The sequence below is a fragment of the Polyodon spathula genome, chromosome 22 (assembly GCF_017654505.1).
Source record: "Polyodon spathula isolate WHYD16114869_AA chromosome 22, ASM1765450v1, whole genome shotgun sequence".
Taxonomy (NCBI): Eukaryota; Metazoa; Chordata; class Actinopteri; order Acipenseriformes; family Polyodontidae; genus Polyodon; species Polyodon spathula.
The window spans coordinates 27,118,239-27,141,345 of NC_054555.1; the positions used below are offsets into that span (position 1 = coordinate 27,118,239).

Consider the following 23,107-nt stretch of genomic DNA (forward strand, 5'->3'; position numbering starts at 1 on the left):
TGTGAAAACTTGACTTGACAAATGCATATTTTCTAAACATTGATGAAATGAAGCCAGATTAACCACCTTGGTTACTTTCATCCCAAACTGATGAGCTCACTGCCACGTGGTAGATACTCACCTAGCGGCCGGGGAAATGGAAACCGAAAGACTTTGCTGCGTTTGAAAACCGAATCTCACAGCACGTGATGCAAACAAGAGGGCGGAGCCAAGAGGAACTCAACTGTATAAAAGAGAGAGAGAGAAGCGAATAGCGGACAGTGCAGAGAGAAGCACATGGAACAGCGCACCTGTACCAAACTGGGAGCAGAAACTAACAGAGAGGAAAGAACAACCCCCGTGAATATTACATTACCGCACGAGAGACAGCACCTTCTAACTCTAAGGTATGCACTGTGATATTTTTTTTTATTATCGTTATTAAATGAGATTTTGTGTTTATTCTTAGAGTGTGCATTGCAACACCTTAGAGTTAACACACTGAAAGGCAATAGGCAGGGCATGTGTCCTAAAAGATTAGATGTGTATAAAAGCAGCCTATACTACACTATTACATGCATTTCAAAATATCACAGTATTAGTTATAATTACAATATGATTTGAATGCGCTATTTCGATTCTAGGATGATGTAATTACCTGTAATATATCTCTCTATGACTATCTTTGTTTTATAATAGTTACACATCATTAAACAAGTTATCTCCCCTCAGAAAACCCCATCCTCGAATCACTTCAAAAAGTTTTCATTCTTGATGAGTCAGCAAATCCCAATACAACATGTAACACACCCGGGAGTCACTATAGCGGAGGCAGCGGTGCTGTGCGCTTTTAGATTTTGGAGCAGAGAGGCTGAGGCGCTGTTTGACTTCGTGCTTACAGCTGAGAGACTGGGAGGTGGAGTGGCTTACTGGTAGAGCTGAGGGACTAGGAAGCGGAACGGAATAGAGATTCGAGCTGAGAGGCTGGGAGGCAGGCTAGTGTTAGTATTAAACATATTTTTTCATGAGCTGAAAAAAAAAAAAAAAACGTAAAGTAAATGTATCCTCCAGCACAATACAATGATAGGAACGGAGCGCCATATAGTACCGCACATATCAATCAATGATTAACGTATCGTCATTCTCCTTCTCTCCGATCCCCAGCGCTATCCTCGAAGCGAAGATGCAGATCAAAGTAACGACCTTGACTGGGACTTGTTATCCCATGGATATGGATCCCAGCGCCACAGTGGGGCAGCTGAAGCAGGAGATCGAGCGTCGGCTCAGTGTGCCACAGTTCCAGCAGAAACTGGCGATGCAGAAGAACGGGCGCAAAGAGCTGGAAGACGAGGGGAGGCGGCTGAGGGAGTGCGGGCTGGAGCACGGAGACACCGTGATGGTGATAGTCACCGAGCCCAAGCCCATGCAGGTCTTCTTGCGGAACGACAAGGGCAAGACAAATACATACGACATCTTCCCGGGGGAGACGGTCACCGAGTTCCGGCAGAAGGTTTATCGGGTGGAAAGGGTTCCTCCGGAGCAACAGGTGCTCCTCTATGAATCCAAGCCGCTTCAAGACGGCAGGAAATTAGAAGATTACAACATCAGGCCCCATACTACCATCAACTTGAACCTGCGTCTCAGAGGAGGCTAAGTGGGTCCAGCGCTGCGTCCAGTGCCTTCAAGAGATGCTTATCATCTTTTAATTACACCGTGGAGCTGATCTATAAAAGCATAGTTACAGCACTACTGATTATCCTTAATACAGTAACTCTGGAACTGTCTAGAACTCAATTGCTTAGCATTTACATAACAGCATATATATATATATTAATTATATATATATATATATATATTTTTTATAGTTTTTTTTTTTTTTTTTTTTTTTTTTTTTAAGTTTTAAGTTTTATGTGTTAAAATACTTGATGCATTCCTAAGCTAAGGGGTTCTACAACGTGGTTGGCATACCCCAGCACAACCGTTTAAAAAGATCACCTTTCATAAAATAAAATAATAATAATAATAATAATAATAATTTCACTTACTTGTGAATGCTTGCTAGTTTGCACAGTCCCATTGGCCGGGCTGGAATCCTGTTTCCAAGGGAGGCAATCTTGATTTTGTCCTTTTCTAATCTTATGGCAGCCCCAAGCTCTAATGCAGAATCAGAAGATTGTCTTGATATATCACTTCCACAAAGCAGTCACAACTAGAGCTTTGGACAGACGCCAATTGCACTGTGATGTCAGCGCGTTCGCCGCACACAAGCACTACTGAGAGAAGCAGCTGATCAGGGGCCGTGCAGCAGCTCTCCTGTTGCAGTGATTGTGTGTAAATGTGGCTCATCTGCTGGAGTGGCAATGATTGTAGCACCTGTCTGTAACAGCTAATGTGTCCCTGCTTTAAAAATAATATATTTTGAGTATGTAATGTTTTATTTTTGTATAGATTTGCAATGAAATAAAAATTATTAAAAAAAAGAGAATCTGTTTGACTTACTGAACATGTGGGGTGGGGATGGGGTGGGGGTGAGGGTAAGGTGATGGGGCTATATACAGAACTTGTTGAATATTTAACTTTATAAATCAGAATGAACCTCTACATGTTTAAAAGGGGGTCGTCAACTACAAACTTGGTTTTAAGTAATCTTTAGATAAACAGCTCTTAACAAATTAGTCCTTGAAGTGAGTAGAGTCCAGGATGTGATATTGAATTCCAACCTGAAATGTCATGCATCAGAACCGTACTCTTAAAGATAACCATTTAAAATAATAATGCAAAAATACTACTAATCACAATACTATCATCACCAAATCGAATTGCATATTTAGTATCACATAAAAGGGAGCACTGCTTGAGTTCAAGATGAGCGCTTCACAAATGAAGAGTTATGTAATGATCATTGCTGTGTCTTCACAAATTATCTTTCTCAATTACAGAAAACGACTGCCACCCTGTGGTAGTTTAAGCTATAACTTTAGCATACACACTATCTCTGGAGCAGGCGTGTTTATTTGTGTCTATGAAGTTTGAAAAGAAACGGCAGTAAAGTATGAGGTCCACTCAAAGCTGAAACGTCGGCTAGCGTGATGTGAAGACAGCAGTTCACATTCTCCAAACACAATTCCATATGAGCAATTCATCTCACCTCATGATCTGTGACCTTCAGGTAACAGCTGGTTGCAGTGTATGGTAAACTGCAGATGGAGCTGGTGGAGAGCCTGTGTGACAATGCTTTACACACTAGTTACACTGCTTTCATGGTGCAGATTGAAACATGATGCAATAATGGGTAAACTTCCCAATCTCGGTGCACTTTGAATGCATTCAGTTTGTATTGCTATAGCAGCAGTGAGCTGTGATTGCTGTATTGCTGGGGCATTGCATTGACTCCACTAAAACCCCAAACCTTACTTTACATTTTTTGAATGCATGCAGATCAGCCTAAATGAACCTCTAGTATAATAACAGTGGTAAAAGCAACTAAGGGGGCATCTGATGAACCTCCACACAGGGGTAAAGACATTGGATTTTATCACCATTTCACAGAGCTGGGATAGCCCTGATGGCTTTAAGCACCTACCCTGCATACCCCAGGACACTTTTTTTTTTTTTTACTGTACGGTATTACTTGATATGCCTTGTAAATATCTGATAAGAAAGTATTAGACATATTTGAACATATTTATATATATATATATATATATATATATATATATATATATATATATATATATATATATATATATATATATGACATCAGTTGCAGACTCCTATTCACTTCAACACACACCTGTACAAGTCTCAGCCTGTTATCAGCACTTTCTGTTTCCATTTTCGTCTTGTGCTTGGATAGCTTTCAATGTACAGCATCAACCCCCTGGCTGTCAGGGCTCAGTGCATGATGACATCATCCTCTGCTCAGCACTTATCTGCTGGTATTTGTGACGGCTCCATCAGGAATTCCCCTCTTCCTGTTTTGCATGTCCTCTCTGGGTGGGACTGTGCTGGCGTGTGATTGGCTGTGCTTTTGCTGTCTTGCAGAAAGGCCCTTGAGATGTACATACTAATATGGTTTCTTATACTGGTTAATCAAGAAAGAACTCAGCTTAATTAAAGTAAACCTAAAAACAATTTCACATCCTCAGTCATAAAATAGACAATAAGACCTGTTTACTTTCATCCCAAACTCATGAGCACACTGTCCCGGGGGTAGATACTCACCTAATGTACATTATTAATTTAGTATCTAGACTAATACAAACTAATATGGTAGTTATAACAACAAACATGACGACAGTGTCAGACTACAGTCAAAACCTAAAATCCACTGTATCCACGATCTGTAAAGCAGTACTATAAGCTGTATAGATAGATAGATAGGTAGATAGAGATGTGTAGTTTAAGTGATGCAGGACACAACACTAATACTACCATAACAGAAATGAACTGCAAAAGCATATCAGCTATCTTCTGTGTCATTTCCACTGTTCAGTATCATTATGTATTTGAATTTTACTACAATGAAACTATGAAACAAACAGGTCTGATTATGTTATCCCAGACCCCAAAGCCAGAGCAGCCGGGGAAATGGAAACCGAAAGACTTTGCTGCGTTTGAAAACCGAAACTCACAGCACGTGATGCAAACAAGAGGGAGGAGCCAAGAGGAACTCAACTGTATAAAAGAGAGAGAGAGAGAAGCGAATAGCGGACAGTGCAGAGAGAAGCACCTGAAACAGCGCACCTGTACCAAACTGGGAGCAGAAACTAACAGAGAGGAAAGAACAACGCCCGTGAATATTACATTACCGCACGAGAGACAGCACCTTCTAACTCTAAGGTATGCACTGTGATATTTTTTTTATTATCGTTATTAAATGAGATTTTGTGTTTATTCTTAGAGTGTGCATTGCAACACCTTAGAGTTAACAAACTGAAAGGCAATAGGCAGGGCATGTGTCCTAAAAGATTAGATGTGTATAAAAGCAGCCTATACTACACTATTACATGCATTTCAAAATATCACAGTATTAGTTATAATTACAATATGATTTGAATGCGCTATTTCGATTCTAGGATGATGTAATTACCTGTAATATATCTCTCTATGAATATCTTTGTTTTATATTAGTTACACATCATTAAATAAGTTATCTGTCCGGTTAATACTAATAGCTTTATTTTATTTTTATGTTGAATCGTTTTTTATCGGGTTAAACTCTTAAAATCAAAACCTCTGTGAATTAGCCTACTGGAGACCCCCCAAAAAGTATAAGCCCCGCCCCTCAGAAAACCCCATCCTCGAATCACTTCAAAAAGTTTTCATTCTTGATGAGTCAGCAAATCCCAATACAACATGTAACACACCCGGGAGTCACTATAGCGGAGGCAGCGGTGCTGTGCGCTTTTAGATTTTGGAGCAGAGAGGCTGAGGCGCTGTTTGACTTCGTGCTTACAGCTGAGAGACTGGGAGGCGGAGTGGCTTACTGGTAGAGCTGAGGGACTGGGAAGCGGAACGGAATAGAGATTCGAGCTGAGAGGCTGGGAGGCAGGCTAGTGTTAGTATTAAACATATTTTTTCATGAGCTGAAAAAAAAAAAAAAAAAACGTAAAGTAAATGTATCCTCCAGCACAATACAATGATAGGAACGGAGCGCCATATAGTACCGCACATCTCAATCAATGATTAACGTATCGTCATTCTCCTTCTCTCCGATCCCCAGCGCTATCCTCGAAGCGAAGATGCAGATCAAAGTAACGACCTTGACTGGGACTTGTTATCCCATGGATATGGATCCCAGCGCCACAGTGGGGCAGCTGAAGCAGGAGATCGAGCGTCGGCTCAGTGTGCCACAGTTCCAGCAGAAACTGGCGATGCAGAAGAACGGGCGCAAAGAGCTGGAAGACGAGGGGAGGCGGCTGAGGGAGTGCGGGCTGGAGCACGGAGACACCGTGATGGTGATAGTCACCGAGCCCAAGCCCATGCAGGTCTTCTTGCGGAACGACAAGGGCAAGACAAATACATACGACATCTTCCCGGGGGAGACGGTCACCGAGTTCCGGCAGAAGGTTTATCGGGTGGAAAGGGTTCCTCCGGAGCAACAGGTGCTCCTCTATGAATCCAAGCCGCTTCAAGACGGCAGGAAATTAGAAGATTACAACATCAGGCCCCATACTACCATCCACTTGAACCTGCGTCTCAGAGGAGGCTAAGTGGGTCCAGCGCTGCGTCCAGTGCCTTCAAGAGATGCTTATCATCTTTGAATCACACCGTGGACCTGATCTATAAAAACTGATTATCCTTAATACGTCAACTGTGGAACTGTCTATAACTCAATTGTTTAGCATTTACTTAACAGTATGTAAACAACTATATATATATATATATATATATATATATATATATATATATATATATATATATATATATATATATATATATATATATATATATATATATATGTATTATATATGTGTGTGTGTTTCATTTATTACACACACACACACACACATTTATGACAATGTGTTTTTCTAGTTTTTTTGTTGATGTGTTAAAATCCTTGATGCATTCCCTAAGCTAAGGGGTTCTATAACGTGGTTGGCATACCCCAGCACAACCGTTTAAAAAGATCACCTTTCATTTAAAAAAAAAAAGATTTTCACTTACTTGTGAATGCTTGCTAGTTTGCACAGTCCCATTGGCCGGGCTGGAATCCTGTTTCCAAGGGAGGCAATCTTGATTTTGTCCTTTTCTAATCTTATGGCAGCCCCAAGCTCTAATGCAGAATCAGAAGATTGTCTTGATATATCACTTCCACAAAGCAGTCACAACTAGAGCTTTGGACAGACGCCAATTGCACTGTGATGTCAGCGCGTTCGCCGCACACAAGCACTACTGAGAGAAGCAGCTGATCAGGGGCCGTGCAGCAGCTCTCCTGTTGCAGTGATTGTGTGTAAATGTGGCTCATCTGCTGGAGTGGCAATGATTGTAGCACCTGTCTGTAACAGCTAATGTGTCCCTGCTTTAAAAATAATATATTTTGAGTATGTAATGTTTTATTTTTGTATAGATTTGCAATGAAATAAAAATTATTAAAAAAAAAAAAAGAGAATCTGTTTGACTTACTGAACATGTGGGGTGGGGATGGGGTGGGTGTGAGGGTAAGGTGATGGGGCTATATACAGAACTTGTTGAATATTTAACTTTATAAATCAGAATGAACCTCTACATGTTTAAAAGGGGGTCGTGAACTACAAACTTGGTTTTAAGTAATCTTTAGATAAACAGCTCTTAACAAATTAGTCCTTGAAGTGAGTAGAGTCCAGGATGTGATATTGAATTCCAACCTGAAATGTCATGCATCAGAACCGTACTCTTAAAGATAACCATTTAAAATAATAATGCAAAAATACTACTAATCACAATACTATCATCACCAAATCGAATTGCATATTTAGTATCACATAAAAGGGAGCACTGCTTGAGTTCAAGATGAGCGCTTCACAAATGAAGAGTTATGTAATGATCATTGCTGTGTCTTCACAAATTATCTTTCTCAATTACAGAAAACGACTGCCACCCTGTGGTAGTTTAAGCTATAACTTTAGCATACACACTATCTCTGGAGCAGGCGTGTTTATTTGTGTCTATGAAGTTTGAAAAGAAACGGCAGTAAAGTATGAGGTCCACTCAAAGCTGAAACATCGGCTAGCGTGATGTGAAGACAGCAGTTCACATTCTCCAAACACAATTCCATATGAGCAATTCATCTCACCTCATGATCTGTGACCTTCAGGTAACAGCTGGTTCCAGTGTATGGTAAACTGCAGATGGAGCTGGTGGAGAGCCTGTGTGACAATGCTTTACACACTAGTTACACTGCTTTCATGGTGCAGATTGAAACATGATGCAATAATGGGTAAACTTCCCAATCTCGGTGCACTTTGAATGCATTCAGTTTGTATTGCTATAGCAGCAGTGAGCTGTGATTGCTGTATTGCTGGGGCATTGCATTGACTCCACTAAAACCCCAAACCTTACTTTACATTTTTTGAATGCATGCAGATCAGCCTAAATGAACCTCTAGTATAATAACAGTGGTAAAAGCAACTAAGGGGGCATCTGATGAACCTCCACACAGGGGTAAAGACATTGGATTTTATCACCATTTCACAGAGCTGGGATAGCCCTGATGGCTTTAAGCACCTACCCTGCATACCCCAGGACACTGTTTTTTTTTTTTTACTGTACGGTATTACTTGATATGCCTTGTAAATATCTGATAAGAAAGTATTAGACATATTTGAACATATTTGAACATATTTGGATATATATATATATATATATATATATATATATATATATATATATATATATATATATATATATATATATGACATCAGTTGCAGACTCCTATTCACTTCAACACACACCTGTACAAGTCTCAGCCTGTCATCAGCACTTTCTGTTTCCGTTTTCGTCTTGTGCTTGGATAGCTTTCAATGTACAGCATCAACCCCCTGGCTGTCAGGGCTCAGTGCATGATGACATCATCCTCTGCTCAGCACTTATCTGCTGGTATTTGTGAGGGCACCATCAGGAATTCCCCTCTTCCTGTTTTGCATGTCCTCTCTGGGTGGGACTGTGCTGGCGTGTGATTGGCTGTGCTTTTGCTGTCTTGCAGAAAGGCCCTTGAGATGTACATACTAATATGGTTTCTTATACTGGTTAATCAAGAAAGAACTCATCTTAATTAAAGTAAACCTAAAAACAACTTCACATCCTCAGTCATAAAATAGACAATAAGACCTGTTTACTTTCATCCCAAACTCATGAGCACACTGTCCCGGGGGTAGATACTCACCTAATGTACATTATTAATTTAGTATCTAGACTAATACAAACTAATATGGTAGTTATAACAACAAACATGACGACAGTGTCAGACTACAGTCAAAACCTAAAATCCACGGTATCCACGATCTGTAAAGCAGTACTATAAGCTGTATAGATAGATAGATAGATAGATAGATAGATAGATAGATAGATAGAGATGTGTAGTTTAAGTGATGCAGGACACAACACTAATACTACCATAACAGAAATGAACTGCAAAAGCATATCAGCTATCTTCTGTGTCATTTCCACTGTTCAGTATCATTATGTAGTTGAATTTTACTACAATGAAACTATGAAACAAACAGGTCTGATTATGTTATCCCAGACCCCAAAGCCAGAGCAGCCGGGGAAATGGAAACCGAAAGACTTTGCTGCGTTTGAAAACCGAAACTCACAGCACGTGATGCAAACAAGAGGGCGGAGCCAAGAGGAACTCAACTGTATAAAAGAGAGAGAGAGAGAAGCGAATAGCGGACAGTGCAGAGAGAAGCACCTGAAACAGCGCACCTGTACCAAACTGGGAGCAGAAACTAACAGAGAGGAAAGAACAACCCCCGTGAATATTACATTACCGCACGAGAGACAGCACCTTCTAACTCTAAGGTATGCACTGTGATATTTTTTTTATTATCGTTATTAAATGAGATTTTGTGTTTATTCTTAGAGTGTGCATTGCAACACCTTAGAGTTAACAAACTGAAAGGCAATAGGCAGGGCATGTGTCCTAAAAGATTAGATGTGTATAAAAGCAGCCTATACTACACTATTACATGCATTTCAAAATATCACAGTATTAGTTATAATTACAATATGATTTGAATGCGCTATTTCGATTCTAGGATGATGTAATTACCTGTAATATATCTCTCTATGAATATCTTTGTTTTATATTAGTTACACATCATTAAATAAGTTATCTGTCCGGTTAATACTAATAGCTTTATTTTATTTTTATGTTGAATCGTTTTTTATCGGGTTAAACTCTTAAAATCAAAACCTCTGTGAATTAGCCTACTGGAGACCCCCCAAAAAGTATAAGCCCCGCCCCTCAGAAAACCCCATCCTCGAATCACTTCAAAAAGTTTTCATTCTTGATGAGTCAGCAAATCCCAATACAACATGTAACACACCCGGGAGTCACTATAGCGGAGGCAGCGGTGCTGTGCGCTTTTAGATTTTGGAGCAGAGAGGCTGAGGCGCTGTTTGACTTCGTGCTTACAGCTGAGAGACTGGGAGGCGGAGTGGCTTACTGGTAGAGCTGAGGGACTGGGAAGCGGAACGGAATAGAGATTCGAGCTGAGAGGCTGGGAGGCAGGCTAGTGTTAGTATTAAACATATTTTTTCATGAGCTGAAAAAAAAAAAAAAAAAAAACGTAAAGTAAATGTATCCTCCAGCACAATACAATGATAGGAACGGAGCGCCATATAGTACCGCACATCTCAATCAATGATTAACGTATCGTCATTCTCCTTCTCTCCGATCCCCAGCGCTATCCTCGAAGCGAAGATGCAGATCAAAGTAACGACCTTGACTGGGACTTGTTATCCCATGGATATGGATCCCAGCGCCACAGTGGGGCAGCTGAAGCAGGAGATCGAGCGTCGGCTCAGTGTGCCACAGTTCCAGCAGAAACTGGCGATGCAGAAGAACGGGCGCAAAGAGCTGGAAGACGAGGGGAGGCGGCTGAGGGAGTGCGGGCTGGAGCACGGAGACACCGTGATGGTGATAGTCACCGAGCCCAAGCCCATGCAGGTCTTCTTGCGGAACGACAAGGGCAAGACAAATACATACGACATCTTCCCGGGGGAGACGGTCACCGAGTTCCGGCAGAAGGTTTATCGGGTGGAAAGGGTTCCTCCGGAGCAACAGGTGCTCCTCTATGAATCCAAGCCGCTTCAAGACGGCAGGAAATTAGAAGATTACAACATCAGGCCCCATACTACCATCCACTTGAACCTGCGTCTCAGAGGAGGCTAAGTGGGTCCAGCGCTGCGTCCAGTGCCTTCAAGAGATGCTTATCATCTTTGAATCACACCGTGGACCTGATCTATAAAAACTGATTATCCTTAATACGTCAACTGTGGAACTGTCTATAACTCAATTGTTTAGCATTTACTTAACAGTATGTAAACAACTATATATATATATATATATATATATATATATATATATATATATATATATATATATATATATATGTGTGTGTGTGTGTGTGTATATATACACACACACACACACACATTTATGACAATGTGTTTTTCTAGTTTTTTTGTTGATGTGTTAAAATCCTTGATGCATTCCCTAAGCTAAGGGGTTCTATAACGTGGTTGGCATACCCCAGCACAACCGTTTAAAAAGATCACCTTTCATTTAAAAAAAAAAAGATTTTCACTTACTTGTGAATGCTTGCTAGTTTGCACAGTCCCATTGGCCGGGCTGGAATCCTGTTTCCAAGGGAGGCAATCTTGATTTTGTCCTTTTCTAATCTTATGGCAGCCCCAAGCTCTAATGCAGAATCAGAAGATTGTCTTGATATATCACTTCCACAAAGCAGTCACAACTAGAGCTTTGGACAGACGCCAATTGCACTGTGATGTCAGCGCGTTCGCCGCACACAAGCACTACTGAGAGAAGCAGCTGATCAGGGGCCGTGCAGCAGCTCTCCTGTTGCAGTGATTGTGTGTAAATGTGGCTCATCTGCTGGAGTGGCAATGATTGTAGCACCTGTCTGTAACAGCTAATGTGTCCCTGCTTTAAAAATAATATATTTTGAGTATGTAATGTTTTATTTTTGTATAGATTTGCAATGAAATAAAAATTATTAAAAAAAAAAAAAGAGAATCTGTTTGACTTACTGAACATGTGGGGTGGGGATGGGGTGGGTGTGAGGGTAAGGTGATGGGGCTATATACAGAACTTGTTGAATATTTAACTTTATAAATCAGAATGAACCTCTACATGTTTAAAAGGGGGTCGTGAACTACAAACTTGGTTTTAAGTAATCTTTAGATAAACAGCTCTTAACAAATTAGTCCTTGAAGTGAGTAGAGTCCAGGATGTGATATTGAATTCCAACCTGAAATGTCATGCATCAGAACCGTACTCTTAAAGATAACCATTTAAAATAATAATGCAAAAATACTACTAATCACAATACTATCATCACCAAATCGAATTGCATATTTAGTATCACATAAAAGGGAGCACTGCTTGAGTTCAAGATGAGCGCTTCACAAATGAAGAGTTATGTAATGATCATTGCTGTGTCTTCACAAATTATCTTTCTCAATTACAGAAAACGACTGCCACCCTGTGGTAGTTTAAGCTATAACTTTAGCATACACACTATCTCTGGAGCAGGCGTGTTTATTTGTGTCTATGAAGTTTGAAAAGAAACGGCAGTAAAGTATGAGGTCCACTCAAAGCTGAAACATCGGCTAGCGTGATGTGAAGACAGCAGTTCACATTCTCCAAACACAATTCCATATGAGCAATTCATCTCACCTCATGATCTGTGACCTTCAGGTAACAGCTGGTTCCAGTGTATGGTAAACTGCAGATGGAGCTGGTGGAGAGCCTGTGTGACAATGCTTTACACACTAGTTACACTGCTTTCATGGTGCAGATTGAAACATGATGCAATAATGGGTAAACTTCCCAATCTCGGTGCACTTTGAATGCATTCAGTTTGTATTGCTATAGCAGCAGTGAGCTGTGATTGCTGTATTGCTGGGGCATTGCATTGACTCCACTAAAACCCCAAACCTTACTTTACATTTTTTGAATGCATGCAGATCAGCCTAAATGAACCTCTAGTATAATAACAGTGGTAAAAGCAACTAAGGGGGCATCTGATGAACCTCCACACAGGGGTAAAGACATTGGATTTTATCACCATTTCACAGAGCTGGGATAGCCCTGATGGCTTTAAGCACCTACCCTGCATACCCCAGGACACTGTTTTTTTTTTTTTACTGTACGGTATTACTTGATATGCCTTGTAAATATCTGATAAGAAAGTATTAGACATATTTGAACATATTTGAACATATTATATATATATATATATATATATATATATATATATATATATATATATATATATGACATCAGTTGCAGACTCCTATTCACTTCAACACACACCTGTACAAGTCTCAGCCTGTCATCAGCACTTTCTGTTTCCGTTTTCGTCTTGTGCTTGGATAGCTTTCAATGTACAGCATCAACCCCCTGGCTGTCAGGGCTCAGTGCATGATGACATCATCCTCTGCTCAGCACTTATCTGCTGGTATTTGTGACGGCTCCATCAGGAATTCCCCTCTTCCTGTTTTGCATGTCCTCTCTGGGTGGGACTGTGCTGGCGTGTGATTGGCTGTGCTTTTGCTGTCTTGCAGAAAGGCCCTTGAGATGTACATACTAATATGGTTTCTTATACTGGTTAATCAAGAAAGAACTCAGCTTAATTAAAGTAAACCTAAAAACAACTTCACATCCTCAGTCATAAAATAGACAATAAGACCTGTTTACTTTCATCCCAAACTCATGAGCACACTGTCCCGGGGGTAGATACTCACCTAATGTACATTATTAATTTAGTATCTAGACTAATACAAACTAATATGGTAGTTATAACAACAAACATGACGACAGTGTCAGACTACAGTCAAAACCTAAAATCCACGGTATCCACGATCTGTAAAGCAGTACTATAAGCTGTATAGATAGATAGATAGATAGATAGATAGATAGATAGAGATGTGTAGTTTAAGTGATGCAGGACACAACACTAATACTACCATAACAGAAATGAACTGCAAAAGCATATCAGCTATCTTCTGTGTCATTTCCACTGTTCAGTATCATTATGTAGTTGAATTTTACTACAATGAAACTATGAAACAAACAGGTCTGATTATGTTATCCCAGACCCCAAAGCCAGAGCAGCCGGGGAAATGGAAACCGAAAGACTTTGCTGCGTTTGAAAACCGAATCTCACAGCACGTGATGCAAACAAGAGGGCGGAGCCAAGAGGAACTCAACTGTATAAAAGAGAGAGAGAGAGAAGCGAATAGCGGACAGTGCAGAGAGAAGCACCTGAAACAGCGCACCTGTACCAAACTGGGAGCAGAAACTAACAGAGAGGAAAGAACAACCCCCGTGAATATTACATTACCGCACGAGAGACAGCACCTTCTAACTCTAAGGTATGCACTGTGATATTTTTTTTATTATCGTTATTAAATGAGATTTTGTGTTTATTCTTAGAGTGTGCATTGCAACACCTTAGAGTTAACAAACTGAAAGGCAATAGGCAGGGCATGTGTCCTAAAAGATTAGGTGTGTATAAAAGCAGCCTATACTACACTATTACATGCATTTCAAAATATCACAGTATTAGTTATAATTACAATATGATTTGAATGCGCTATTTCGATTCTAGGATGATGTAATTACCTGTAATATATCTCTCTATGAATATCTTTGTTTTATATTAGTTACACATCATTAAATAAGTTATCTGTCCGGTTAATACTAATAGCTTTATTTTATTTTTATGTTGAATCGTTTTTTATCGGGTTAAACTCTTAAAATCAAAACCTACTGCCTACTGGAGACCCCCCAAAAAGTATAAGCCCCGCCCCTCAGAAAACCCCATCCTCGAATCACTTCAAAAAGTTTTCATTCTTGATGAGTCAGCAAATCCCAATACAACATGTAACACACCCGGGAGTCACTATAGCGGAGGCAGCGGTGCTGTGCGCTTTTAGATTTTGGAGCAGAGAGGCTGAGGCGCTGTTTGACTTCGTGCTTACAGCTGAGAGACTGGGAGGCGGAGTGGCTTACTGGTAGAGCTGAGGGACTGGGAAGCGGAACGGAATAGAGATTCGAGCTGAGAGGCTGGGAGGCAGGCTAGTGTTAGTATTAAACATATTTTTTCATGAGCTGAAAAAAAAAAAAAAAAAAACGTAAAGTAAATGTATCCTCCAGCACAATACAATGATAGGAACGGAGCGCCATATAGTACCGCACATCTCAATCAATGATTAACGTATCGTCATTCTCCTTCTCTCCGATCCCCAGCGCTATCCTCGAAGCGAAGATGCAGATCAAAGTAACGACCTTGACTGGGACTTGTTATCCCATGGATATGGATCCCAGCGCCACAGTGGGGCAGCTGAAGCAGGAGATCGAGCGTCGGCTCAGTGTGCCACAGTTCCAGCAGAAACTGGCGATGCAGAAGAACGGGCGCAAAGAGCTGGAAGACGAGGGGAGGCGGCTGAGCGAGTGCGGGCTGGAGCACGGAGACACCGTGGTGGTGATAGTCACCGAGCCCAAGCCCATGCAGGTCTTCTTGCGGAACGACAAGGGCAAGACAAATACATACGACATCTTCCCGGGGGAGACGGTCACCGAGTTCCGGCAGAAGGTTTATCGGGTGGAAAGGGTTCCTCCGGAGCAACAGGTGCTCCTCTATGAATCCAAGCCGCTTCAAGACGGCAGGAAATTAGAAGATTACAACATCAGGCCCCATACTACCATCAACTTGAACCTGCGTCTCAGAGGAGGCTAAGTGGGTCCAGCGCTGCGTCCAGTGCCTTCAAGAGATGCTTATCATCTTTGAATCACACCGTGGACCTGATCTATAAAAACTGATTATCCTTAATACGTCAACTGTGGAACTGTCTATAACTCAATTGTTTAGCATTTACTTAACAGTATGTAAACAACTATATATATATATATATATATATATATATATATATATATATATATATATATATATATATATATATATATATAGTGTGTGTGTGTGTTCATATACACACACACACACACACATTTATGACAATGTGTTTTTCTAGTTTTTTTTGTTGATGTGTTAAAATCCTTGATGCATTCCCTAAGCTAAGGGGTTCTATAACGTGGTTGGCATACCCCAGCACAACCGTTTAAAAAGATCACCTTTCATTTAAAAAAAAAAAGATTTTCACTTACTTGTGAATGCTTGCTAGTTTGCACAGTCCCATTGGCCGGGCTGGAATCCTGTTTCCAAGGGAGGCAATCTTGATTTTGTCCTTTTCTAATCTTATGGCAGCCCCAAGCTCTAATGCAGAATCAGAAGATTGTCTTGATATATCACTTCCACAAAGCAGTCACAACTAGAGCTTTGGACAGACGCCAATTGCACTGTGATGTCAGCGCGTTCGCCGCACACAAGCACTACTGAGAGAAGCAGCTGATCAGGGGCCGTGCAGCAGCTCTCCTGTTGCAGTGATTGTGTGTAAATGTGGCTCATCTGCTGGAGTGGCAATGATTGTAGCACCTGTCTGTAACAGCTAATGTGTCCCTGCTTTAAAAATAATATATTTTGAGTATGTAATGTTTTATTTTTGTATAACTTTGCAATGCAATATAAAGCTATTTAAAAATAAGAAAAGGCTGAACATGTTTCATCAAGGTTGTCTCTTAATGATGTGAGTGTGTGTCTGGGTGTCGTGGGGTGGGGAGGGTGTGTGGGATGGGCGTGGGTATACACCGAACTTGTTGAATCGTTAACTTTATAAATCAGAATTAACTTCTACTCGTTTAAAAGGGGGTCGTGAACTGCAAACTTGGTTTTAAGTAATCTTTAGATAAACAGCTCTGAACAAAATAGTTCTTGGAAGTGAATAGAGTCCTTGATGTGATATTGAATTCCAACCTGAAATGTCATGCATCAGAACAGTACTCTTTAAAGATTACCACTTAAAATAATAATACGAATAATACTAATATTACTACTTATCACAATACTATCATCACCAAATCGAAATGTATATTTAGTATCAAGATGAGCGCTTCACAAATGAAGAGTTATGTTATGATCATTGCTGTGTGTTCACGCATTATCTTTCTCAATTCTAGAAAACAACTGCCACCCTGTGGTAGTTTAAGCTATAACTTTAGCAGACACACTATCTCTGGAGCAGGCGTGTTTATTTGTGTCTTTATGAAGTTTGAGAAGAAACGGCAGTAAAGTATGAGGTCCACTCAAAGCTGAAACATCAGCTAGCGTGATGTGAAGACAGCAGTTCACATTCTCCAAACACAATTCCATACGAGCACTTCATCTCACCTCACGATCTGTGACCTTCGTGTAACAGCTGGTTGCAGTGTATGGTAAACTGCAGATGGAGCTGGTGGAGAGCCTGTGTGACAATGCTTTACACACTGGTTACACTGATTTCATGGCGCAGATTGAAACATGATGCAATAATGGGTAAACTTCCCAATCTCTGTGCACTTTGAATGCATTCAGTTTGTATTGCTATAGCAGCGGTGAGCTGTGATTGCTGTATTGCTGGGGCATTGCATTGACTCCACTGAAACCCCAAACCTTACTTTACATTTAGTCATTGCAGTTTGTATAGTAGAGAATACTGGTTGCCCATTGCTTTTATTAATTAGATTTGTTTAAATGTTCAGCCACTAGGTGGTATTAAAAAAAAAAAAAAAAAAAAAAACTAAACGTTCATTTATTTATTTATATTGTTTTATGAATAGTTTGTTTGTTCATTTTTGACATAGTTTTGACCAGTGAAATAGTTTTATATGGGAAATGTGTCTACAGTTTGAGAGCAACTTTTTTCAAGAGCTTATGGTCTTCTTATAGATATATATCTATCTATATATATATTATATATATATATATATATATATATATATATATTATATATCGAGAGAGAGAGAGAGAGAGAGAGAGAGAGAGAGAGATGTGGAAACTCCCTGGCAGAACCAGAGGAATGCTCTCAAGTGTGATTCATGCTGCTTACCTGCCCTGAGCTTTACAGAGAAACACAAACTGACTTTCAAATCTCAGTTTAACAACAACCTTTTACACAGAGCCTCCTACAACGAGAACAGAAACTTTCATGAGTCACCTGACAATCAAGGGATATTTTAAACCCATGATCAGTGTTCTACAGAGCTGGGGTAACCCTGGATTGCACCTACCCTGCAAACCCCAGGATTACCCTGAGTCCTGGAAGAAGTGGTAATACACTTATTACCTCTGACTAAAGGTAAATGGTACACAATAAATACTAGAGGTGTGCTGTATGAGACCAATGCAAAACGGTATGAAATACTTCAAATCCTCAATCATAAAATAGCCAGGAATACTAAAAGAAATGTAGTTTGGGGGGAAAAAAAACTGCACTGTGTAGGGTGCCCTGAGAGCTTCTGCACAAGTACAGAAATGCATTTTGATCATATTGGAGTACAGAACAGTCCTCTCCACTGTGATGATGCATCACACAGCTGCACTGACTCAATACTGCTTTTAAATATGAGATAAAACTATGATACAGTCAAGCAGACAAACATTGTGGCTAAAAATACAGCCCATCCATACCTTTGGCACCTTGGTGTAGGTGACCACGTTCTAGGGTGAAATCGTGGAATCGTTTTGAAAGGAAGGACATTTGAACATGACACCTGTTTAAATAGCACTGAAATACTGGAAGGTCCAGTTTTATTTTCATTAGGTGATTGGACAACTGTAATCTATATCAGTGCCATGTTCATGTGTGAAAACAGGGTTTGATAGATGCTTATTTTCTGAAGCATTTATGAAATAATTGTACTTTTGTTTTAAGCATTTCTACATACTGCATCTTAGAAATGAGTGTTAGGATTGTCTTATGTCTCTAGTAATATAACAAAACCACTGTATATCTTTATCAAACATATTGCCCCAGCTGGAACCAAAGATAAACCATGGATTGAGTATCATCAAAAGCTTGAGAATGAACATTTTGCCTTGTACTGTTGCTTAAGCACCCAGCAGTACCAACAGCAGTAAAAAATATATATATTTATAAGAGAGAGAGAGAGAGAGAGAGGAGGGGACCATACTTTAATACTTCCCAGTCACCAAGTTCCGGCAGAAGGTTTATCGGGTGGAAAGGGTTCCTCCGGAGCAACAGGTGCTCCTCTATGAATCCAAGCCGCTTCAAGACGGCAGGAAATTGGAAGATTACAACATCAGGCCCCATACTACCATCAACTTGAACCTGCGTCTCAGAGGAGGCTAAGTGCAGTGCTGCGTTCCTGGAAGTTCATTGTTATCGATGATTGTAATAACTGTCCGTGTAACATTTGCAGTTAAATAAATGTCTGTTTAAAAAAACAATACTGAATCTGTTTCATCAAGGTTGACTCATACTAAATATGTGTGTGTGTGGAGCTATACACAGAACATGTTAAATTATTCATTCAATTAACTTCTACTCTCCCCTAGTTAAAAGAGGTAACGGTCACTGCTTATGTTCAAGATGGACTGTTCACAAATTAAGATGTTGATCATTGCTGTGTGTTCACGCATTACCTTTCTCAATTACAGAAAATGACTGCCACCCTGTGGTCGCTCTGTGGTAGTTTCAGCCACAACTTTAGCACATACTGTCTCTGGAGCAGGTGTGTTTATTTGTGTCTATGAAGTTTGAGAAGAAACGGCAGTAAAGTATGAGGTCCACTCAAAGCTGAAACATCGGTTAGCGTGATGTGAAGACAGCAGTTCACATTCTCCAAACACAATTCCATACGAGCACTTCATCTCACCTCATGACCTTCAGGTAACAGCTGGTTGCAGATTGTATGGTAAACTGCAGATGGAGCTGGTGGAGAGCCCGTGTGACAGCGCTTTACACACTGGTTACACTGCTTTCATGGTGCAGATTGAATTTTTATTTATATATTATATTATAATTATAATATATAGGTAGTTTTATTAACATTTTACACAAAACACCTACCTAAAAAATAGAAAGAGGGGGCCTACATTTGTAAATACCAGTCATGTTTGTTAGCCAGTCAATTAACTACAATTCCCATAATTCTTCAGTATAGTAAGAAAAAAAAAAAAACTATTTAGTTTATCTAATGATTTTTCCAGTTCGACTACAATTCCCCTCCAGGTTCCTGTCCATAGTGTTAATTGGGCCAGTCTGATACCCCTGTAATTCAGGAGAGAGCGACCCACTTCACCATTGCAGGTAGTTGTCGTTAGTTACTGCTGCTAGGTTTCTGATAGCATGTTGATACCCCAGGCTCTTGGCTGTCTTGTGTATTGACAGCCTTCAACCCCAGAGAGCTGGCAGTTAAAACCACGCTCTGGACAACAAAACCTCTATTCCGTCCGATCAGTGCTGGTGCTGGTGACATCACTTCCTCACTGAGGCCAGGTAGGCGTACCAAAACAAGGCCACGAGGTTGGCAAACAGGACCCGGAACTGCACAGAAAAGAGAATCACGCCGTCACGTTCAGAGAGTCATTACTGAACAGCGTGGGCTAGCAGATAAGGCTCCGGGCTCTCACAAAAATAAGAGAACCTCCCTCCCCCTACCGCAGCGCCTACCTGCACAGGTACATAGTTGATGTTGATGAACTGGAACGGGGTCCACACTTTCCAGTTCATCTTGAGGGCTGACCAGTACTCAGTCTTGACCCTCTTCTGGAATGCAGCCCAGCTCTTACCCTGTAACACAGTGACACAGTCAGGCAGGCTGCAGCCCGAGAGATAAGCCAAAAATCAACAGACCCTTTTAACAAAGTCAAATAACTCACTGCGACATGCATTTACACAAGCAGCCTGGCCAAAATGGTACAGGTACACACATAAAACAGTTACACATATTCCTAGTTTGTTGCACTGTGTACTTTTTCTTTGAGAAAGTGGGTAAACTTCCCAATCTGAATGGACTCTGAATGTGTACAGTTTGTATCCCAATAGACCCCTCTCCCATGGGAGAACTACAGCATCCCACACTGTAGCTGTGAGCCCCTGCCCCTGCCCCTGCCCCTGCGCTTTCTATGTCTCTGCATTAACTCCCATGAAATTATAATGTATTATTCTTAACACCCCAAAAGTATCAAGGATGAAAGTTAAGGGAAAAACAAAAGACTGGCGTTTTTATTTGATTCTTAAGCAAAGCCTCGTTTATGGGGAACTATTTAGAGAAGTAGGCTGTTTGCGTGGAATTTGTTCCCCAGAGGAAGGCATCTCACCTCTAAGAAGTTCATGGCCAGGAAGAAGACCAGGAGGAAGGCAGGGGAGAAGATGAGCCGGTCCAGCAGCAGCCTCTTCAGGACGCAGTGTGAGGCCGAGGAGTGGACAAGCAGCTCCAGGTACTGGTAGAAATAGTGGCTGACAGGCCCGGTGACACACAGACTGGCAGGCAGGGGAGGGGACAGAGAGGGACAGACTGATGTGCTAAGCAATCCCAAATTCACTTTTAAAACACAGCTTCATTAGAAGTGCAAAGTGGACGAGATGACATCTTATACAATAAGAGACCCTGTACGCACAACACATTAACTGATATAATAGGGCAAAGTACCTAGAAGAGTAATGAGTTAGTAGTTGGAACTACAGTACTGAATTCCAATTGTGTTATTTTGTGGCTGTTGGTTAGTTTAAGAATGAAACACTCTTGCAATGTATAAATGCATACCTGCTACCCTTTGCAATGTACTTGAAAACCAGTGCTGACACTTTAAACAAATAAAACATGCTTTAAAACCGAAAGTTTTACCCATAGACTGCAAAGCGGGCCGGTCCCCCCCATTCCAGGCCTTCCCTCAAATTGGACCCCTTGCCTCTCCTCTGCAAGCCTTGTGACAGCAGGTTTCCCAAAGCCGAAAGGATCCCGCTGGGGAGACAACGCACAGCTTTCATGGATTATTTATTCCGTAGCACTGGGAAAAGCTGGGGATGGACGCACTGGGTAGTGAAGCCCTCTGTGTATAAAGAGACAGGGATGCAAACAGGACTTCCATTGCAAGCGGTCTGAGTATGCCTGGTTCACTCACCCTACCTGATCTTTGCAATCAATGATATTTCAACCCAATAGAGCAGCTAGTCTAAGAAATTGCAAGAAGCACATAGAGTAACCCATTCCTGTGCAGAAGTAAGAAAACAGGTTGGTGAATAATGTTAAATGAATAATTAACACAGATTTCTTCCACTAGACAGAAAGTCAAGTGAATTTGACCTAGAGTGTGCTGCGCTCAATTACCCCTCCTCCAGTGAATCACTGACCTGTTAAGCTAACAGAGGTGGGGCGGATCTCAATGGTGCATCTGATTGGGCATGTGGAGTATGGTGCCCAGGCAGGCTTAAACACTGCTGCTAAAATGCCATAACTGAACACCCAAAGGGCCAAGTCTACACTGATATTAGAAGACAACATTATTTCAATCTTCAGTCTGGAAAATGCGACAACTTAGCGTGGGGCCACAGTAGCCTGGTTTTGTAGCTATTTTTTTGGGCACATTGCATGCAATGCATGACACAGCACCCCAAGTGTCATGGGTAGACGGAGGTTTTGTGTGTGACCAAGCTCACCCCCATTGATTGCATCGTTCTATATGCTTCAGGAAAGCTGTCACCTCGAGTGTTTGAACTCCTAGATTCACAGGGGCAGAGCTATCACGTATATCTGTTTGAGAATGTGTCGCCCCCTAGCGTGACTCTACAGCCGGAGCAGAGCTGGGGATACAGTGCAACAATGTCTCTCTTTCAAACTCGATTACAAAAGCAATTATAGGACGTGCAATGGTAGACTCAAAGGCAAAGGGAACACACACAGTACTACAGACAAAAAAGACATCTGACAAAAAATCCCAAAACGCTGCCTTACATATATGGTCTTGTTTCCAATCTCGGGTGCCACTCTGAACACAAACAAAACAAACGAACCCCAGACCCCCCAAGCCCTCACCTGGTCACAGACTTGGTGAGGATCGGGTATTTCTTCAGCAGAAGCAGGTACTGTTGCAGCAGTCGCTGGTTGAAGGCAGGGTCGCGTACCGGTATTGACTGCACGGGCATTGTCCGGACTCTCAGATGACACAATAAACAACAGTGTTGAAAAAATCAAATTCAAAGTCGATCGGAAATGCGAGCAGGGAGTACACGCCCACTCAACCGTACACATTCAGATACAGCAGCAGCCTTTACCGTAATTACTCATGCTAAGCACCCCACTCAATATCTGTAGCGAATTGACTCCAAACATTTTGAAAATTATTTTTATTTATTTTGTTTCCTGTTTTATTGCCGTCTAACAGTTTTAAATATGTAAAATAAATAAAATATTATCGCAAAATAATGTTCGTGTTTGCGCGGCGTTATTATATTCAAAACCTCGCTGGTCCTAAATAGGTCTCTATCTCTTTAAAAA

At 40.9% G+C, this 23,107-nt stretch overlaps 5 protein-coding genes across 6 annotated transcripts; 4 read left to right on the plus strand and 1 right to left on the minus strand.

The window, feature by feature from the left end:
* The first annotated feature begins 268 nt into the window (after positions 1-268).
* LOC121297096 (polyubiquitin-like) lies at positions 269-18,957 on the plus strand. Of its 2 annotated transcripts, XM_041223127.1 has the most exons (3): positions 269-386; positions 1,144-1,498; positions 18,823-18,957. In XM_041223127.1, exons 1-3 carry the CDS (start codon positions 277-279, stop codon positions 18,955-18,957), a joined length of 600 nt encoding a protein of 199 aa, XP_041079061.1. In that variant the 5' UTR covers positions 269-276. The 2 variants fall into 2 exon arrangements, with proteins under 2 accessions (XP_041079061.1, XP_041079060.1); XM_041223126.1 differs by lacking the exon at positions 18,823-18,957 and having other exon boundaries at positions 1,144-1,811.
* LOC121297101 (polyubiquitin-like) lies at positions 4,692-6,342 on the plus strand. The gene is made up of 2 exons (XM_041223132.1): positions 4,692-4,821; positions 5,705-6,342. The coding sequence occupies exon 2, from the start codon at positions 5,724-5,726 to the stop codon at positions 6,192-6,194; it is 471 nt and encodes a 156-aa protein (XP_041079066.1). The 5' UTR covers positions 4,692-4,821; positions 5,705-5,723; the 3' UTR covers positions 6,195-6,342.
* Positions 9,357-11,005, plus strand: LOC121297100 (polyubiquitin-like). Its single transcript, XM_041223130.1, has 2 exons — positions 9,357-9,483; positions 10,369-11,005. The coding sequence occupies exon 2, from the start codon at positions 10,388-10,390 to the stop codon at positions 10,856-10,858; it is 471 nt and encodes a 156-aa protein (XP_041079064.1). The 5' UTR covers positions 9,357-9,483; positions 10,369-10,387; the 3' UTR covers positions 10,859-11,005.
* Positions 13,908-15,606, plus strand: LOC121297099 (polyubiquitin-like). The gene is made up of 2 exons (XM_041223129.1): positions 13,908-14,085; positions 14,963-15,606. Exon 2 carries the CDS (start codon positions 14,982-14,984, stop codon positions 15,450-15,452), a length of 471 nt encoding a protein of 156 aa, XP_041079063.1. The 5' UTR covers positions 13,908-14,085; positions 14,963-14,981; the 3' UTR covers positions 15,453-15,606.
* Positions 18,958-19,600: 643 nt separating the features above from the next.
* LOC121297098 (peroxisomal membrane protein 2-like) lies at positions 19,601-22,821 on the minus strand. The gene is made up of 5 exons (XM_041223128.1): positions 22,646-22,821; positions 21,458-21,574; positions 20,931-21,093; positions 20,281-20,400; positions 19,601-20,154 (listed from the first exon to the last, which is right to left on the minus strand). Exons 1-5 carry the CDS (start codon positions 22,753-22,755, stop codon positions 20,086-20,088), a joined length of 579 nt encoding a protein of 192 aa, XP_041079062.1. The 5' UTR covers positions 22,756-22,821; the 3' UTR covers positions 19,601-20,085.
* Positions 22,822-23,107: the final 286 nt, after the last annotated feature.

What these genes read in the sequence shown, in the direction of transcription:
- LOC121297099 (XM_041223129.1), top strand. Translation starts at nt 14,982, where the DNA reads ATGCAGATCAAAGTAACGACCTTGACTGGGACTTGTTATCCCATGGAT.
- LOC121297096 (XM_041223127.1), top strand. Translation starts at nt 277, where the DNA reads ATGGAACAGCGCACCTGTACCAAACTGGGAGCAGAAACTAACAGAGAG. An exon ending in CAGCACCTTCTAACTCTAAG is followed by an intron (nt 387 to 1,143) that starts GTATGCACTGTG and finishes TCCGATCCCCAG; the next exon opens with CGCTATCCTCGAAGCGAAGA. An exon ending in TCCGGCAGAAGGTTTATCGG is followed by an intron (nt 1,499 to 18,822) that starts GTGGAAAGGGTT and finishes AAGGTTTATCGG; the next exon opens with GTGGAAAGGGTTCCTCCGGA.
- LOC121297101 (XM_041223132.1), top strand. Translation starts at nt 5,724, where the DNA reads ATGCAGATCAAAGTAACGACCTTGACTGGGACTTGTTATCCCATGGAT.
- LOC121297098 (XM_041223128.1), bottom strand. Translation starts at nt 22,755, where the DNA reads ATGCCCGTGCAGTCAATACCGGTACGCGACCCTGCCTTCAACCAGCGA. An exon ending in TGGCCATGAACTTCTTAGAG is followed by an intron (nt 20,401 to 20,930) that starts GTGAGATGCCTT and finishes ACTGTGTTACAG; the next exon opens with GGTAAGAGCTGGGCTGCATT. An exon ending in TCAACTATGTACCTGTGCAG is followed by an intron (nt 20,155 to 20,280) that starts GTAGGCGCTGCG and finishes TTTTCTGTGCAG; the next exon opens with TTCCGGGTCCTGTTTGCCAA.
- LOC121297100 (XM_041223130.1), top strand. Translation starts at nt 10,388, where the DNA reads ATGCAGATCAAAGTAACGACCTTGACTGGGACTTGTTATCCCATGGAT.